The sequence below is a fragment of the Monodon monoceros genome, unplaced genomic scaffold, assembly GCF_005190385.1.
Source record: "Monodon monoceros isolate NGI ecotype Baffin Bay Population unplaced genomic scaffold, NGI_Narwhal_1 Super_Scaffold_13, whole genome shotgun sequence".
NCBI lineage: Eukaryota > Metazoa > Chordata > Mammalia > Artiodactyla > Monodontidae > Monodon > Monodon monoceros.
Window position 1 is genome coordinate 4,248,953 of NW_021703769.1, and position 17,697 is coordinate 4,266,649.

Sequence of the window (17,697 nt, forward strand, 5' to 3'; positions counted from 1 at the left end):
GTATCGTCTGCAAATTGTTTTCAGAAACCCAAGGTTCGGTCAACAAAAACATAGAGTGGCGATATTTTATACCCACTTATAACCTTGGGGCCTTGTCACCTCACCACGGGGGCCTCCCAACTTCTGATGCAGTCAAAACCCTGAACAATGGGTGTTTGCTTGAAACCACAAATAATTGCTTGAAACCACAAATAATTCACGGGAGTCACATCCTTTGCTCACATTTAATTTTTATTTTGATTTTTTTAATGCTGCACAACACAATACTTATTTCATTTGTTTCATTTATGTCATTTATTCTTTTATTTCTTTATTTCTGTTTGCTGCTGTTATTTTACTTACTTAAAGAGAGAGGGAACGTTTGTGGCCTTTTTTTCCTTTATCTTTTTCTGTAGGCCGCCTTAAGCTTTCTAAATTTGGAATATTTAAGCAAGCTGAAGGGTAAAGGGGGTTTCGCAAAATCACTTGAGGGAAAGGAAAGGTTGCTTTGTTAATCATGCCCTATGGTGGGTGATCAACTGCGTGTACAATTACGTTTCACTTTTAATTAATTGTGCTTAAGGCCTTAATTAAATTTGGAAGTTCCCTTCTTAGAGCAGCTCATACTGACGGAGGTGCATGCGCTGGATGATGTCACGGCAGTCGTTGAACACACGGCGAATGTTCTCTGTGTCCACAGCGCAGGTGAAGTGAGGGTAGCAATAGTGGCGCCCGTCTCCACTAGCAGTGCTGATTCTCTGTGGGCACAGAAGGAAACTCGGTCAGTGCCGCCTCTCCAGTAAGTCCCCCTGTCGGCAGTGGGGTCACCTACCAAGGACTGCCCACCAGTCATTGATGTTATGTTAAAACAAACCCAAGTTGAGGGGCACAAAGGCTAAATTCATACTGACTATTGATGAAATAACACTGAGGAACTGGATGGTTTGATCCCCAAATTTAGAAGTAAGGAAACTTACACCCCTAAGAATAAGAGAACAAGCAGAGAGAGGGAACCAAAGACAGTCTCTACTCACCAGAAATTCATCTCGAATGAAGTACTTGGCCCGGGTCACGCGTGGGTCCTCTCCGGGCTCGGGAGTCGCTGCAAAGAATGTAAATATTTTGTTACTTAAGTGATTAAAATAAGGTTCTTTGGCTCCCCCTACAGATCCCTTATAGTGTGGTGGTGGTTGAGGGAGCGGGGGGTTCCATTCTTAGAGGATGTTCATTTTTAAAAATCCAGAACAGAAATTTTTAACATATGCAAGACACCCCGTAGGACCAAGGGGGCACTGATCAACTGCAGAAGGCCACACATACCATCCTCAGGAGTAGTGTAGCGAGCAAATTCTGGAAAGTAGTCCTCAATCTTCGATTTTCCAGCAAGGACTTTCTCAGCGAGCAGATCTTGCTTGTTGAGGAACAGAATCACAGAGATGGTGCGCAGCCATCTAAGAAAGAGACACACAGGTTTAACGCTCAGGAAAAGAAAGGATTCTTTCTGCAAGGGGTTTGAGATGCTTGCCCAAGAACTTGCACAAGATCCTTTTCTACTAGCCATGCAAATACAGGGCCTTGAGATCAGTGGGGAGGAGACCAGGGGGTCACCGCCCAAACCTGTTGTTCCAGATGCTCTTGAAGAGGTTCAGCGCCTCCTGCAGGCGGTTGGTCTGGTTGTCCTCCCGGATGACCATGTTGTAGCTGCTGCTGGCAACCACGAAGATGATGGCAGTCACATCTTCGGCACAAGAAAGCAAAAGCAGTGCACGTTAGAAGAGAAAATGATCCTTAACGATGAAAAAACCAAAATGTCCTTAAAGAGCAGAGAAGCCCATGGCTTCCGTACCATTGAAGCACTGGATCCATTTGCGGCGTTCATCACGCTGGCCGCCCACATCGAACATGCTGCAGGAGAGAAATGACACCTGGTCACTCCAAGGGCCAACACTGGTCCACCATTCTCCCTGCCAGAGGGAACATCAAGAAATCTCTCTCTCTTTCTCTCTCTCTCTTTTTTTTTTTTAAAAGGGAGCCATTTACTTACTGGAAGTTGACTTTATCCACCTGGAACTTGGTCTCAAAGATTCCAGAGGTCAGGACGCGGCAGCGCAGCAGGTCCTAAAACAAAATCTTAGGTCAGGGGATCTCACCCAAACCAACCAAAACATTATTAATAATTGACAGTCTGGAGCAAAAGTCTTGACTAGTTCGGAAAGAAGGCTCTGCGTCCTCTGCTTGTGAGACCGTGTGCATACCTGGTCGCTGGGCACATAGTCAGCCTGCTTGATGACGTCAATCTTGTCCAGGAAGCTGGGAGGGAAAGAAAAATGCACAGGGGTGAGCACGCACTCACGCCACTTCGCCCACTATTCCTGCCTCTCTGCCAAGTCCAGCTAAATGGGAATGATCACCCCACAGTTACCTGGCATTAAGTCAATGCGGAGTTTGCTTGTGTTCATTATGAGTCCAAGCTTATGCCTTAGAAAAGGTTAGAGCAAACAGACTTTAAGATAAATGTACCTGGCTGACCAGTGGGTCTAGGAGCCAGGAGCTCGGGGTGGGCTCTCAGGACCCCTGGCCTACAGGCACAGCACAGGTCAGTGCAGAGCTCTGGTCTTGCTTTAAGCTTAAAAGGCCGGTTCTGTGCATGTCAATTAGCTGAAGGCCCAAAATCAGGTCTGATTTTGTGCCATTTGATAAAGACTGAGTAAAATATTCAGATTTTCAAATTGTTTGCCTTTGACTAAAATGGCAAGTAGTTTGAAAACTGTACCCTTCCACGCCACACAGTTTTTTGTTTTTTGTTTTTAATGAAAAAGATGGCACACTTTAAAGAAACAAGGATTCCCCCCGCCCCCCCCTCCCCAGCAAGGAACTAATGAAAATAAGATTGAGTTACTCAGAAAGGGTATCCCTTCCTTCTACTTTTAAGAAGGGGCCCTTTTGGCCCTTACCACAGTGAACAGGAAACAGACACAAAGTTCCCTTCCGTTCCACTTGGTCCATGAAATAGAACAGTCCAGATATTAAACTTTGAGTTTTCAAAAAACCTCACGGCCATCCAGGTTAGGGGCCCTTATCTGGGCAGGGAGCAAGTACAGTGGAGGGGCGGGGGCGGTCTCAGGGGCCATCATTAGTGATGCAAAAGCTTTAGAGGGAAAAGCAGTGTTTTCTATCTCCCGCTCCACAGCCATAACTGTTCCCAAAGTAAAAAGTATCTTGCTTGTGTTGCCTGACTAGATACACTGTTAGGAAAAATAACTTCTAAAAGACTGGACTAATTTAATTACTGTGAAAAGTTAATATTAAAACCAGCTTTTTGGGGGGCAGGGGTCTGGATTGTAAAGCGGGCTAATCAGGAAAAAAATCACAAAGAGAGAAAAGTCTATTTAAAGAAATTCTATAAGGTTTCCCCCCCCCTCCCCGCCCCTTCCTTTTTACCAGTTTAAAGTTAGTCTGGCTTAGAGGATATACCGACTTGCCCAATCAGTCTTACATTACAGCACCGGGCCAGAAATAGCTCCCCAGCCGCCCTGGCCTGCAGCACGTTGCCATGGCAACAGAACCACAGTTCTATAAATAGATCATCAGCACCAAATCTTGTGAGAGAGACATCTGGAGTAAGGCCAGCCAAACCCCAGCTCAACAAATAAAAATAGGCACCTTAAGGAACGGGCAAGGTACCAGGAGCTCAACTTTAACATAAAGGCCGTTGAACCAGAAACACGTTGGTCACTGCAGAGGCAGGGCTACTTTAATCATTGGGCTGGGGAAGACATTTTCTAAGATTCAAGCTATGTTCCCTTTTTCCCTGGAGTTCCCTTGAAACTTTCCATAAATTGTGCAAATGTTGCCATTTTCAGATAAAGTTGCAGGAGTAACTGAATTTTGCCTTAAACAACTTTTAAATGGTGTGAGATTCAAAAAAAAAAAAAACTGGCTAACTGTTCATCAATGAAGTTGTTACACCCTCCCCACTTCCAGAGCGCTCAAAACTGGGATGGTTAAACCCTCCTAATCTTGTACCTGTACTTCTGACTTGGATCCAAAATACAAAAGGCAAACAATTCCAGGATTTCCATTTGTTTTGCGTTACTATAATTAGCACTTCCAGCTTTAAGCTCAAACTTTTGAGAAAATCAGGGGCTTTGTTGAAGAAGGGGTGGGGGTGGGAGGGTCACAGGGACTGGCCCAGATGGACTGTTTTTCTGCTCCTTGAAAAAATATACAGATTTGCTTGTATATTTAAAAAAAAAAAAAAAAAAAAAAAAAAAAAAAAAATCACAAAATAGCTACAGGTGTGACAACTGAAAATAATCAAATGCATTTTCGATGGGAAAGCAGGGCCAGGGAAAGGTAAATTGATAGGTTTCACAGCCCCTAACATCAGCTTGTGTGATGTGTCTCTAACAGGATTCTGGGGAGCTTGCTTCGCGTTTGCTGTTTGAGCGCTGTCACCTCTTCCCCCCTCCTGTTTATTCGAGTGGTTTTCACAATAAGGTCCTCCGGCGTGGGGCTCCTACGTCATGCGATTTTAGCTTGTTGTGAGCCAGCCGGGGTACCTTGGTCCTGGTTACTTAATATTTTCAATAGCAAAATTGTTTGTGAGTTTCAGTTACTTACATGAGAGAGGCTAAAATATCACAAATCTCTCTTGCCCTTCCCCCGGTCATAAAAGACAATCCAACTTGAGAAAATGATAACTGAGCCCACTTAGTACATTTGTGCAACGTCAGCAAACAAACGATACCTTTAAAATATTTTTGATGGCTCTGAACCTCACATATTTGCTATGTTATGTACAGGATGAGGAGGGTCATAAACTATTTAAAAGGCAACTTTCCAGCTGTGTTATCACATCCACTGGAAGGCAGCCCATGAAAGGACAGAGCAAGGACCCCATGGGGGGAGCCATGGGGGGAGCATCCTTGAATTAAGGCCCAGTGTGAATGAATAAATAAGGATAGGAAATGGAATTCAACACAGTCCCCGACTCTAGATGAACTAGAAATATGGCACTGTGGAAGCTACTGTAGTCACCTACCTGATAGCAGAAATAGCAAAGCAACTTATCAGTCACCAAGGAGGAGGAGGCTTATTTTTGTCCTCACTGTTCCTCTTTGTCAGGTTTTTACATTACAGCAATAAAATAGAATATTTCTACCTGATGCAAAGTGTGAGAGCTGCCCTATCTCCCCAAACGCTTGGAGGTCAATTCAATTAATTACTTCAAGCTCACTAATTATGAATGTCACTTTATTGCAGGTAATTATCATTTTGCTCTAACAGGCATTGTTTGTATAAAAAGAATGTCACCGCACTAAAAAGTGCAATTAAGGGCTTTATAAAACAAATGAATCAGACTAGAACTTTCTAACCGCAGGTGGGAATAACTGGCTGGCTTCTATGAAAAGAACTCATTTACAAGTAACTTGAAAAGTGGGAGTCGAGGTTTGTAAGGTTCTCTCCGTGCGCCCGCCCGTGTGTGCCTATCTCACGTGCGGATGTGGAGCCGGGGTTACTCACTACTGGGCACAGTCGATGAGCTGGTACTCGTTGGAGCGCTCGTAGCAGGCACGCACCCCCTCGTCCTCCCACAGAGCCTTGGCGTGCTCGTAGAATTCCTGAAAGTGAACACGAGAGGGAAGGTTTAGACGCGGGAGCTGCTCCAAGTCAATGAGACCGGAGTTCACTCTGCCACCAACCCTGGGTGTGCTTATTCCCAATTTCGGGGCGAACTCAGGAATGGGCGTTCATAAAGACCTTCAGTGTGCTAAACGTATTCAGAAATTGAATCCAGCCGTCCTCTTATTGTGAATTACTGTTCCTGGGTAGTTTTCAGCCTATAGTTTTTGGAGTGGGGGGCGGGGCCAGAGTAGACTACTGAATACGTTTGCTCACCCAACGGCTCATCTAGGAGAACTAGTAACTCATTAGGAGGCGCCGCCAATGTATGATTCCATGTCGTGGAAACGAGACGTTTTCATATGTGAAGATGTGGTGGGATCGAAATTTTCCTTCCAGGAAAATTATTTGAATTTTAGAAAAAAAAATATTATGGTTGGGAGTCGCTGGCAAATCCGACCTTGCCCATCAATGCCCGTCGATCAAAAGAGCAAGTGACCTGCGCGGTTCTAAACGGCAGCAGGCCATGATTCGCATTTCATTTGAACAGAATAACATTTTTAATTGTATCGGGGCAATTCGTCCCTTAAAAGGAAAGAGAAGGTTCTTCTGCAATGTGAATGCAGCAAGAAAAGGGTCAAAAGTAGGCAGGAACGTGAAGTTCAGCTAACAGAAGATCCTCTTAAGAGGTCACCGTCCTGGTGTATTTTTAACGGGCTGCCTTTTTTCTCCTATTAGAAATACAGAATCACGTCTCATGAAAGAGTCTGTGTTTGGCATTATGTGTGCTGTGTTTACTGCTCGACTTCTTTTCCATTTAAAAGAATTTACCTAGCCATACTTACTAATACTGCTTCCTTGCTAGGAGAAGTTTGCAGCCAAACCCATTTAAAATACACAAACACAAATTCCCACGAAAGCCTGACAAAAGGCAACAATAAGTCATTGTTTTTGCTGTAGACAAGTCTTTTCCTTCTGGGCCTTATAAACTTGCCCATCTTTCCATCTTGTTTCCTGTTCCCCTCTTATAAACTATTCTTCCCCCACAAAGGGGTCAAAACATATACGCTTGGGCCACAGGCAATCTTGTGTTCCCTAAAAATAGTTCTTTATGGAGCAGACAAATCTTTGTAAGCAGTGTCCACGCCAGCCAGGGTGCATAGAGGACAGTGCCTGGGTTATGATTTATTTAGGTGAAGGTCTTTTCTTTCTTTTTTCTGAATAATGAGAAAAGACTTCATTTGCCCCAAGACAAGGACTGACTTTAGAAAAACCTTAATAAAGGTTAAATGGCAAATTGTTTCAAATGAGAATATCTTCCGTTTATAAAACTCAGAGCTGGCACCTCATTTCTGCATTCCTTGGTATCTTAGGATATTCTCGATTAGCTAGACAATTAGCATTTGTGTGCCATACTTAACAGTTTGTCACAAGATGTGTATAAGGGAATAATTAAGGCTGCCACAACTCATGACTTTTTCTCATAAAGATTTACAGTCTAATACAGCGAGAACTGTAGTACTGAACTGTGATGTTTACTTGTGGGGACGGGCGAGCCAAGACTCACGAGGGGTGACAGAAATTCGCTCATCCATCTTGACCAAAGCTCTAATGATTATTTTTCCTATCAATATCACAGAAATGGGTTTTGCTGGCAGCGTGCCTGTGCGGGGGACATCCCAGGGGGTGTGTGGGGTGGGAAGGGGCACGGGCTTAGCTTACGGGAGGGAAGTCAAAGTCTGGCACGTTCATCACGCTCAGAATGTAGTCCACTCTGAACTGGTTCTCGGGGTTGGCCAGCTCCACAGGGGGCACCAGGTTGCTCATGGCGGCCACGATGGTCTGAAAATGACGGAGCAAAGCGGTCAGGGGAACAGCGCTGTCTGACAGGGAGGCTAAAAGAATGACAAAAAGGACCAGGCACGTACTTCAATGGCCTCTTTCAGGTTGTTTTTGATGTCCTGCACTTTGGTTGCCTTCTCACTACAGTGGGATTGAAAAGGAAAAAAAAAAAATCATATTGCATCACGCTGACTCACAGTGTCGCTTCAATCACGATTTTCCAACTAAAATAGTATTCTGTTCTTGAAGGAGTGGTGGGTTCAGATCGGTGCAGAGGTTGGAGGTTCGTGAATAAAGGTGGTTTCAAATGATAACCTCCCAGACTGTGTCCTGAGGACACGCCCAATTGGGGCAGATTACCAAGTCGGCATCTAGATAAGGATCAAGGCTACTGTACCAGAAGTGGGGGCTGGCTCATCACTATTCAGGGGTGCTTCCATTTTCTTGAGGCCCACACCGCGCACCAGCACTTCCGAAAAGGTTCCTACTGGCCCTTGCTAGCATCCCTGCTTTGGGGGTGGGGTTGGGAGGGGGAAAAGTTCAAGGTGTGCCTTGGGGCTTCCTCAGTCACTGGATGAGCACACGGACAACCAGTGGATGAAATGCAGGTGGTGGTGTTAATTACAGATTTGAGGGCTTTGGGGCCCTATTTATTTTTATTTCAGTAGTCACTGCAGCCAGCAGCAGTGGATGACATTCCTAGTTGATGATGTTAATACAGATCGATCCCTCGATGTGAATAAGGTAAAATAACGTTCTGCCCCCGGAAGGCTTTATGATCTGGGATTTATTGGGGGGAGGGGAGGGAGGCGGTGTGGCTCATGTCCCTCCGTTAAGTAGAGGTTAGCGTTTGTTGCTTATTGATTTTAACTTAGGCACCTGGGACGGCCTGTGTGTAGCTGTGGAACCATCTACATTCAGGGTCCCTGGGACCACAGATAAAGGCCACGCCCTTTGGCTCTGTGGTCCCCTGACGTTGTTTGTCCCCCTGTGTCTTTCAGACACTGTCCTTCATCACAGGCACAGCCAGGGAACATTCTCGGGTTTGTGTTTTTAGGGGTTAAGGACCTCTTGCTCAGGGTGTAAGTCTTGCCACTCTACTGCCCAGGCGTCACCTCTTGGTTTGGGGGGTGGGATGGGGTACTGAACCCACAGCCATGACACACCTACTGCGTATTGGGCCCTGGGGTGTGACAGCACCGTCACGAGGACCTAAGGTGCTGTCCTCACAGAGGAGGGAACTGAGGCTGAGGGAGGGAGGGAGGGTCTGAGTGACAGAGGCAGGACGACAGAGGGGGAGACAGAGTTTACGTTTTTCTTGCCGGGATTTTTAAAGAAATGTCTTTAAAGAGAGTCCCAATTTTTGACGTATTCACGGGGTTAACTGCCCAAGGGTCGTGCGATGGAGGTAGAAATTAAACACGTAGCCCCTCAAGGCAGAACACGACAGGACATTAATGCGGAGGACACGCGGGGTGGGGGCGGAGGGGGGCGGGTAACAGCAAAGTGCAGCCCAGGGGGGAGGTCAGCATGTGACGTGGGGAGGTGGCTCTCGGGTCGGGGGACCACGGCGGTGGGGGATGGGGGATGTCACGTGCTCTCCTGCAAGAGCCCCGCCCCCTCAAGAGCCTGGCCTTTCCTTGCATATTCGTTTGAGGGGTGGGCCCTCGTTTTCTGAATGATCTCATCGCATTTCATCCCTACCCCAGGGGCAAACTAGCCTTTGAGACCCCGCCCCTCTCACACCGGAATCAGGAGCTGGTTTAGAGGCGCTGTGCTCATCACGGGCTGAGGGTGTGGGGCGACAGATGGTACCAGGAACCCCCTCATGGTCGGGAGAACTCCACGCACGGATATGAAAGCTGTGCTGCCAACCAGGAGAGTGGGGTCCGTGCCCCAAGCCCCCAGACTCTTAACGCAACGACCCTAGGCTTAAAGGGCGAGTGTCCCGACCCCTCTCTGTGGGGCTATTCTGCTTCGTACGTTTCTGAAAATTACTAATCGTGTCCAGACTTGGTGCTACAGTCTGAATCAGGTATTTAAGACGTTGGAGTTCTAAAAGGACACGTGTTTGTCCCTAACGTTCACCCAGGAATTCAAAGTCAAAACCCCATAGGACAAATCCATTCCCATTCATTAGAAACAAGCTCCATTTCCATGGTACTGAGAGCCTTTAACCTGGTTTTTATGGTCCCACCAGAGTTAAAATTAGATATGTCCGGGTATTTTATACCCAGATGACCAAAGAGCAAGAGCAAAGTTATTGCCAGAAACCTGATGCTTTCATTCAGTTTGATATTTTGGTCTAAGTAGTAGTATGTTAATTGGAAAACTTCCAGTCTTAAATACGGATATTCTGAGAACGTGTTCAGTATTCATCTACGTATGTGAATAGGTGTGGGAGTATATCAAGTACAAAACAGCTAAAATAGAAATCTAAAATCTAATTCGGGCGTGTAATACTAAAACATAAAAATTCCTCCATTGAAGCAGTTACTCTGTAGATGGAGCTATGATTCTGGGGGCTGGCAGGTTTATCATAATTTTTACTATCGCTTAATGAACTTAATGTTGATGGTGACATTCGGAGAAAATTCCTCAGATGTCTCTAAGCTACTTAACAAAGCCAAATTGTGTATCAGTTGCTAGAATTCTGATGGACTGGAAAATGGGGGCTGGAAGTACTTATAGGCTATTGTAGCTTCTCCCCCACCCCCACCCCCTCCATGTATAAAGCAGATCAGGGCTGCTTTCTACGCTAGGTTTGAATTCTAAGAGCTGCCCACCCCGCTCCCCCCCCTTCAGCTAAGTATTAGGGGAAGGCTATGTCGTACTAAGTTCTATACCTTTTTTTATCTTTATGCCTTTCTTTTTTCCCTTTGGTGGGAAAAGACAGAAGACAGACGCAAGATACAGGGATTGCTGAGACATGCAGATAAGTTTTATTTATCACATATGTTAATACTTATTTCTACTTGTAGAACAGAGTCACAGATAGAAGAGCAGGCTGTTAGTAGGTATTAGAAGGGTTCAGGGGTCTAGCATAGCATCTAGTACACAGTAGGTGGCTCAGTAAAGATGTGTCATAGCTCTCAGATGCCGACTTCTGGTACAGTAAGCTGTCAATCACTTTTTACGTAGATGCCTTGGATAGCTGATACACTACATTTTTGTCAATTAGGGATTCTTTTTTTTTTTTTGGTTTTTTTTTTGTTGTTGTTATCTTTAGAGATTAGGTGGTAGGGCCCCCTCCCCCCTCCCCAACAGAATAGTATTCTTATTAGAAGTTCCTAAGACGGGCAATTCCAGCATGCAAAGTGTGATAGGACATAGCCGGGAAGATGAGACACTGAAGCCAACATCTAGGGGTATTATTGTCTAAAAAAAACAGATGAACAAACATGTGTCAGTTACTTGGTCCCGACCCCCCCAGTATCCTTTGCCCCTCCCCTCCCAGGCCACAGAAGCTATTTCTTTGAGATGCCCTAGGCTAGGTCAGTCGGCTCTGCATGTTCTCAGGAGAAATAGCTGCTCCCCCACTGCTGAATAAGCAAAGCAGTGCTCAGAGGGTTACCTGGCATGCGTGTGTGTGCGTGTGTGCGCGTGTGTGCGCGCACGCACGGGCGTGATGGGCAGTGCGGATGCAGGAAGTGAAGAAAAAAAATAATTTGATAATGAATGGAAAAAGATGGAGGCCATCATTAATTTCCTGTCCATTAGCTAACATAAAGTGCCTTGGGTTAAAATAAAGTTGACAATTTTAAAAAGACCAGAGGCTTTTCGAGATCATTCTCAACAACGACCTCCCCTCCTCCTCGGCATTTTGTTTTCCCAAAATTAAGGACAGTGAGGCACCACGTATTTTAATAGAGGTTAAAAAAAAAAAAAAAAAAAAACCCCCCCCCCCCGGAGGTCTGAAATTTTAAAATCAGACCAACCACTAGATAGATGAAATTTAGTAGTTTTAAAAACAAGTAGCCAGTTTTAAAAGTAGCCAATTCAAATGGTGAGCTGGGGGGTTGGGGGGGAGGATAGAAACCATATGGAAAAACATCAATTGTAGAAAAACCCTAAACTGATCGTCTAAAGTCGAAATCTATAGCCTTCCCCCAGCTGGATCTAATTATACTTTAAGGTTGGCCAAAAAAAATTGTTTTGCACTTCACTTGCTCTGAAATGTTAAGAAATGATGCTGTTTGCAGACATATACCAAGATGAATGATGGCCCTTAAATGATTTTGGTTTTCTTCCCGGGTCTCTGTGTCCTCAGTTTCCCAGTATGACCTTCGTGTGTGTCAAATGTGCGTGTGAAGAAGTTTCTCTGTTTTTGAATGTGCCTACCCATCGCTGTTGCTCCTTGCGGCCTGCGGGTCCTCTTCGCCGCCCCTTTTAAAGAGAGATTGAAAGCTCACCTAATCTGCAAGGCACCGCAATTTCACAAAAACCCCACACAGCCTCTCTACATTCCTAAACAAATGGCCACCATCCTCCCGTTAATTCTTAGGTCGCCTTTCTGGCTAAATTGGAATGTCTACCGAGACTACAAGCCGTAGAGGGAAGAATTCCACACCTTCGCTGCAGTATTAGCAGAGTCCTCTGGGGACTCCCGTCGGGTACAGAAGAGACGGATAATTATTTTCTTGTGCTTTCACTAAACGTACATGCATCAGGGAGCTAAAGCAGTGATTTATCTCACAATTCTTTGGAGAATACAGCAGCGCATAAGGCCCCTGATTGTCCCAGACGTCAATCTTCACCATGTTGCATCTGAACACAGACATGGGTGCTTTTGGCCCATGATTTCCTGGTGCCAATATTAATTTCCTCCCTTTTTGTAGTCGGGAAACTACATATGTTATTTCTATATAATTGCTCCCCATAAACTGTCATCAATTAAAAGTGTGCCTGGACCATAAGGCAACAAAAAATAAAAAGAATAAAACCCACCCACTACCACCAACCCTCCCCACCCCCCAAAACCCAATCTTCATGAATGGTAGGAAATCCTCCTTGAAGATGGGACGGGCAAGATGGCTCAAGCTGTCTACGTGGGTTTGTACTTGATTAGCTTATTAGCTCAATCAGTGTTAATGGCGCTTTTTTTTTTTTTAATGTAAGATAGAGAGTTAGCGTTGTGTTAGGAAAATCCGCATTTGACCTCTGTATTTCTGAAGGTCAGATTAATGACATGTTACTCTGCAGATGTACTTGGCACAGCAGTCTGCGGACGGTTAAGGCAAATGTAATAGCTCAGCCCAGCCCTGACAAAGCGCACATTTATGGAGGAAGGAGGGAGAGACCCTGCACCACACAAAACACCCTTTCGTGGACGGATGTCCCCACTTCACAGGGAATTCCTAGTGGAAAAGGAAACCGCTTTTGTTACAATACCACAGCGAGGAAAAAGAAAAAAGGAGGCTCAGTTGGACAAGATAAAAATAAGGTTTCTAAACTCACGTAAAGAATTCCCCTGTATGTCACTTTCACGGGCTAAATTTAACATCCTCGGAGATTACCTATGGCTTCCTCTACAAAGCAGGCAAACTGGGAATGTCGCTTCCTCTTTTGAAAAAATAGAAAAGAGAAGTTCTGGTTTAAATGCCTCGTCTGCATTACAAACGGGCTCACTTAGGGAGGAGAATCCTTTCCCTAAAAATTCAAAAATTTTAGGGCAATCTGCAGAGTAATAAAACTTTAATTATGTCAAGGATGTCCTATCTTCTATTGGACTCGAGCTAAGGTAAACAGTGGCTGCTGCATCCTTTTAAAAAATTCGAGCCATGTCCAGTTTTAATCAAAATATTTATCTAGAGGGTACATGGTCAAATTATTTTTGCTTAACTAGCCTCATGAAGAAGCTCTCCCCAGCAAGTTGCAGGGGGGAAAATTATGCAAGATTTTTCTTTAGATTACAAAATCATAGCAAGAAGCCTATTTCAGGTTTTTTGTTTTAATTGACGGATGGCAACTCTGGTGGCAAGGCTTCAGAAATTGAGAATTTCAGAACTGGTTTGTGACAAGTGAACTGACTAATTAACAGCATGTATGTGCATATCGGTAACTCATCAGGAGCCATTCATAAAGTTAATAGTCCATCCCTCTGAATTTTAAAGCTTAAAAAGCATCCTAAACTAAAATGTCCATTTGTATGGGTGATGTCATCCTTTTCTCCACCCCCCCCTTATTTGGTCTAAGAAATTCTAGAATTTTCCATAAAGAGCCTGTTTTCCATAAACTGCCTTCAGCTCAGTTCTTTTACCTCTGAAAGGTGATAAAATTCATCTTTGTCACGCCCCCCCCTTAGTAGGCGACAGTAACTTTTTTTTTTTAACTGGTTTGTTTTGGGTGCACAATTGAATTAAACTATGCCCCTTTGACTCAATCTTCCCTTTTGAAACCAAGGGGGAAGGCAACTTTCAATTGAATCCAGGTTTAAGAAAGGGAATAGGATTGCTAACCAACTACTAACTGCAAACTAGTGGCTTCAGGTGTTTGTAATCTAGTGAGGTTAACTGCTCTCACCCCCGTGAAAACAGAGTCTGGGTCTGGGGAGACTTGTGCCCCTTATTTGCATCCTTCTTGGCAAGTAGAACGCCATGCCCGTCTTTTACATCCCTGATATAGGCATTCTCCTTTCATCTTTATTCTCACTGCGGTATTGTCACATTGTCCTATAGCAAAATGCCCTGAAGGACTTTTCAAAGGCAAAAGTATCTCTTGGTCTGGCCGGAAGTGCCCAACTCCCAGCCTTTCCATCATTTAAACGTCTCCTTTTTATTTTCTTTAGGCAAGACCATCGATTTTTAAAAAGGGAAGCAATGATCTACCCATGGTAATTCCAAAGGGGGTGAAGGGTGGGGAATGAGGAATTACGAACAAGGGCTGACTCTTCCAACTTAGTTTTATGTGAGAATATTATTGAAACCATGTTTCCCTAGTAGTTTACAACATCCTGCACTGGTGCATTGCGCTGAAATGTGCTTGGGGGCGGGGGGCGTCTCTGCAGTGGTCAGTGTCACCAGGCAAAAGGGTGGCCACGGCCAGAGTCAGCTATGTCTGAGACCCACTGCACCAAAATCTGCCGCAGACCCGTCACAGGGCCAACACTGGGGCTTTATTATTATTACTGTTTCGTTGCTGCACCAAAGAGTAAAAGGAGGGAGAGGAGAACAACCCCTGAAGAGCTCTTCCCTGGATTTTCTAACATGTAGGCTGAAAAAATTCAAGCGGACGTTGCCCAGCCCCCAAAAGCTACCTAAACTTCCTAAAGGTTAGTATCCAATGTGTTACTCTGCCTGTGCCCTTGCCACAGATTTGACACTTACTCTCCATTAAACCCATTAACATGCAGGATCCTCATTTGCTTCACGATGGTGCTTTTACCAGATTCTCCAGCACCTAGAAAATGAAAGTAAGTCTCAGGTTAAGAGGGAGGCATTTTACACACTTTGGGTAGGGAGGAGAGAGAAAGAGGACTGCCGTTTTCTCCATAGAAGCAACACACAAAAAACAAACAAGAGACTTGCAATTTTCCTTGACATTTCGACGCAGAGAAAATGAAATAAACATCCAACTTTGTGTGTACCTGCAGTATTCCACCGTCAGAACAACAAACAAGAATGAAAGGTTTTGGTTTGTTTAGGTGTTTTGTTTTCTTTTTCTTTTTCCTTTTGTTTGCCTTAAAATTTGTGGGGCGGGCAAAGGGGCAAAGAAAGAATGACGCAATTCTGTCATGGGAGGGGGGGGGGTCAAGAAAATTGCTGTTAAAGCCATGAAACTGGATGTTTGAACTATGAGCGTTCACTGGTAAAAATGTACACATTAATGTATACGGCCACATAATTCACTGCTCGTCAGATGTTTCATGGTTAAAATACCCCAGTATTCACAAAACAATGCCCCGGCCCTGCAGGCGCCCCCAGATCACGTACTGACGCAGCGACTGCCTCTTCAACGTTTTCTCAAGGCTGCTGCCTTCTCTGCAGGGTTCTCGCCCCCTGGGCTACTGAAAAATCAACCCCTAAGCCCCATACTATTACATTTTATCCACTTCTCCACGCCCCTCCCCCTTTTCCTGCTAACTTTTGTTTTTCTAAAGATAAACTCTGGATACAACAACCATGGGGGGGGGACACCATTGATTTGCTGTCACCTTCTCGAGAAACACATTAAAATATTAAATACAGGGCTTGAGAACTACCCTATTAGCATGTTAAAAGGGCAGGACTTTAATCAGAAGGGAAAATATTCCTGGGAACCACTGAATTTTCAAAGATTCCAAGCCCTTCCCAACGAACAGAGCTAGAGGGGGCACGTGCCCCCATTTTAAACCACCTTTCATTTGTAAAAACATATTTTATGGAAAAAACACAGCTCCACCAAGCTAGAAGGAGGATTGCTAGTTTCTCATTTTCTGTTTTTGCAAATGGATACTCTCTCCAACAACTAACCCTGAGGGGACAATTTTTGTCCTCCTCAAGCACAAACCTGTTTGGTTTTTTAGTCCTCTTTTTCACTTTTACTTTTATTAATTGTTTTGTTTTACTGCCCAGAGAGCAAAGCATTCCTCCTTCTCTTGCCTTTTCACGAGGCTGTAATCAATATCTGTAAAAAGTTAAAATCAGTTTCCACAGAAACATTGATTTCAAAGCAAACATTCTATCTTAATGAGCCTAACTCTCATAAATTAAAATATTAAAGGTACGATTAAGAGATTCCATGAAGAGAGTACATAAATCTTAATCAGAACCTCCAACACTCTCGTGTTCAAGTGTGTATCACCTCTCTTTACGGGCACAAACAGGTCCGTGCCTCAGTTTCCACATTTAGGAAGTTAGAGAATTGGACTGAAAAATTACTGCAAGATCTTTTGTGATACTGTAATTCACTCAGATTTCATATCATTAAATTAAAAAAGAGGATTCTGGGCATCACTACTTTTCCTCTTTTGCGTGGGGGGGGCATCATTTGGTGAGAATCACGATTTAAAGATGCAAAATGTGTGGCACTGCCTTGGGCTGCAGACCCCCATATGCCAGAGCCTTCAATAAATTATGGTAATAGGGCTAGGACACCTGGGAAAGGCTAGCCCAGTGATGCCAGGTGTGTTCAGAGCAACAGTCTCAAGTGAAGACTTTGTGATCTCCGTGCAAGGCTGTTAGAAATTTAAGGTACCATTAACATCACACTTGTTTTAAATTAGTATTCAGATAGCAGGAGTGTTCCTAGGAAAGATTCTAGACTTTTCTAGGCTTATACTTTGAAATCAAATTACATGGCACATTAACATTCACATAGCATAGTTCCACCTTTATAAGTTTTTGACGACACCTCAACATACGTACCATTTAATTATTGTAATTGCAAATGCATAAACACACACCAAAGGGACTTATTTTCACTTAATTTTCTGCTTTACATAAATCTGGACCCAGGAGAACAAAGACGTGACCCATCCAAAAAAAAAAAAAAGCAAAGCAGACGCCACCACAAAGAAAAAACAGCCCTTTACATTTTATTCTTCATAATCAAGCTGTTCTGTTGATATGTGACCATGAACTAGGTCTTAACCTAGCAAATTCACAAATTAACTCAGATAGCCAAATTACTAAGGAAGTGGAAAACTTCCATACTAATTAATGCTTGTGTAATTCTTCTGGTTATTTCAACAATTTCTTTTATGCTTTTGTTTGATTTTCCCAAAGCAGCACCTTTAAGACAAAAGGGGAAAAGGCCATCTCCTTAGAGTTCACACACCCCCCCACCCGCGTTTTTTTTTTTTGGCCAAAGAGGAAAAACCGCAATCAAAAGAGAAAACCCCAAACCAAACAACCAAATGTCACTTGACAAACAACTAATGTAGTCTCATCTCCTTCCACCTGGAAAAAAAGTCTTTTCCTTAAAGCATTCTCAATCCCCCTCCCACCTTGAAAAGGACAAAAAAAACCACGCCATTTCCAGACCAAGAAGCCATTTACAGACAAATGTCATTTTCCAGTTCTGATTTGTGCATGTCTTTTTTTTTTTTCTTTCCATTTTTTTCACAAAGCACTCTCAATGTGGCCGACTAACAGGAAAGTGTGTGTGTGTGTTAATGGTTTGGGGGGGGCGGCAGCTGCTACAGTTAATTCTCTTCTTTGCTTTTCAAAGAGCCTGCATATCTGGAAGGGGAAAAAAGGTCATACTGTAAAATGACGTGTCATTTGGCTTCACTGGGCACTTAGAGTACTAACTCCATTTTTTTTTTTTTTT

General features: G+C 44.1%; 2 protein-coding genes across 12 annotated transcripts in view; both read right to left on the bottom strand.

Annotated features, from left to right (window-relative positions):
- Positions 1-218: 218 nt before the first annotated feature.
- Positions 219-17,697, bottom strand: part of LOC114893754 (guanine nucleotide-binding protein G(s) subunit alpha) — a 67,270-nt gene continuing 49,791 nt past the window's right edge. For 5 of the 11 annotated variants that reach the window (XM_029219471.1, XM_029219469.1, XM_029219467.1 and 2 more), the window contains 12 exons: positions 14,772-14,844; positions 11,788-11,832; positions 7,533-7,587; positions 7,327-7,446; positions 5,506-5,603; positions 2,235-2,289; positions 2,024-2,097; positions 1,826-1,884; positions 1,597-1,717; positions 1,300-1,430; positions 1,014-1,081; positions 219-737 (listed from right to left, as the gene is read on the bottom strand). In XM_029219471.1, coding sequence (XP_029075304.1) covers positions 591-737; positions 1,014-1,081; positions 1,300-1,430; positions 1,597-1,717; positions 1,826-1,884; positions 2,024-2,097; positions 2,235-2,289; positions 5,506-5,603; positions 7,327-7,446; positions 7,533-7,587; positions 11,788-11,832; positions 14,772-14,844 — 1,046 coding nt within the window. In that variant the 3' untranslated portion in view covers positions 219-590. Of the gene's footprint in view, positions 738-1,013; positions 1,082-1,299; positions 1,431-1,596; positions 1,718-1,825; positions 1,885-2,023; positions 2,098-2,234; positions 2,290-5,505; positions 5,604-7,326; positions 7,447-7,532; positions 7,591-8,612; positions 8,616-11,787; positions 11,833-14,771; positions 17,692-17,697 lie in introns of those variants that run through there. The other 6 variants (XM_029219470.1, XM_029219472.1, XM_029219473.1 and 3 more) reach the window with 6 other exon arrangements.
- The window catches only part of LOC114893755 (neuroendocrine secretory protein 55), a 56,939-nt gene continuing 49,808 nt past the window's right edge, over positions 10,567-17,697 (bottom strand). The window contains exons 2-3 of the mRNA XM_029219480.1: positions 14,772-14,844; positions 10,567-10,824 (exon numbers count right to left, since the gene is read on the bottom strand). The gene's annotated coding sequence lies outside the window, so the exon portion shown is untranslated. The remainder of the gene's footprint in view (positions 10,825-14,771; positions 14,845-17,697) is intronic.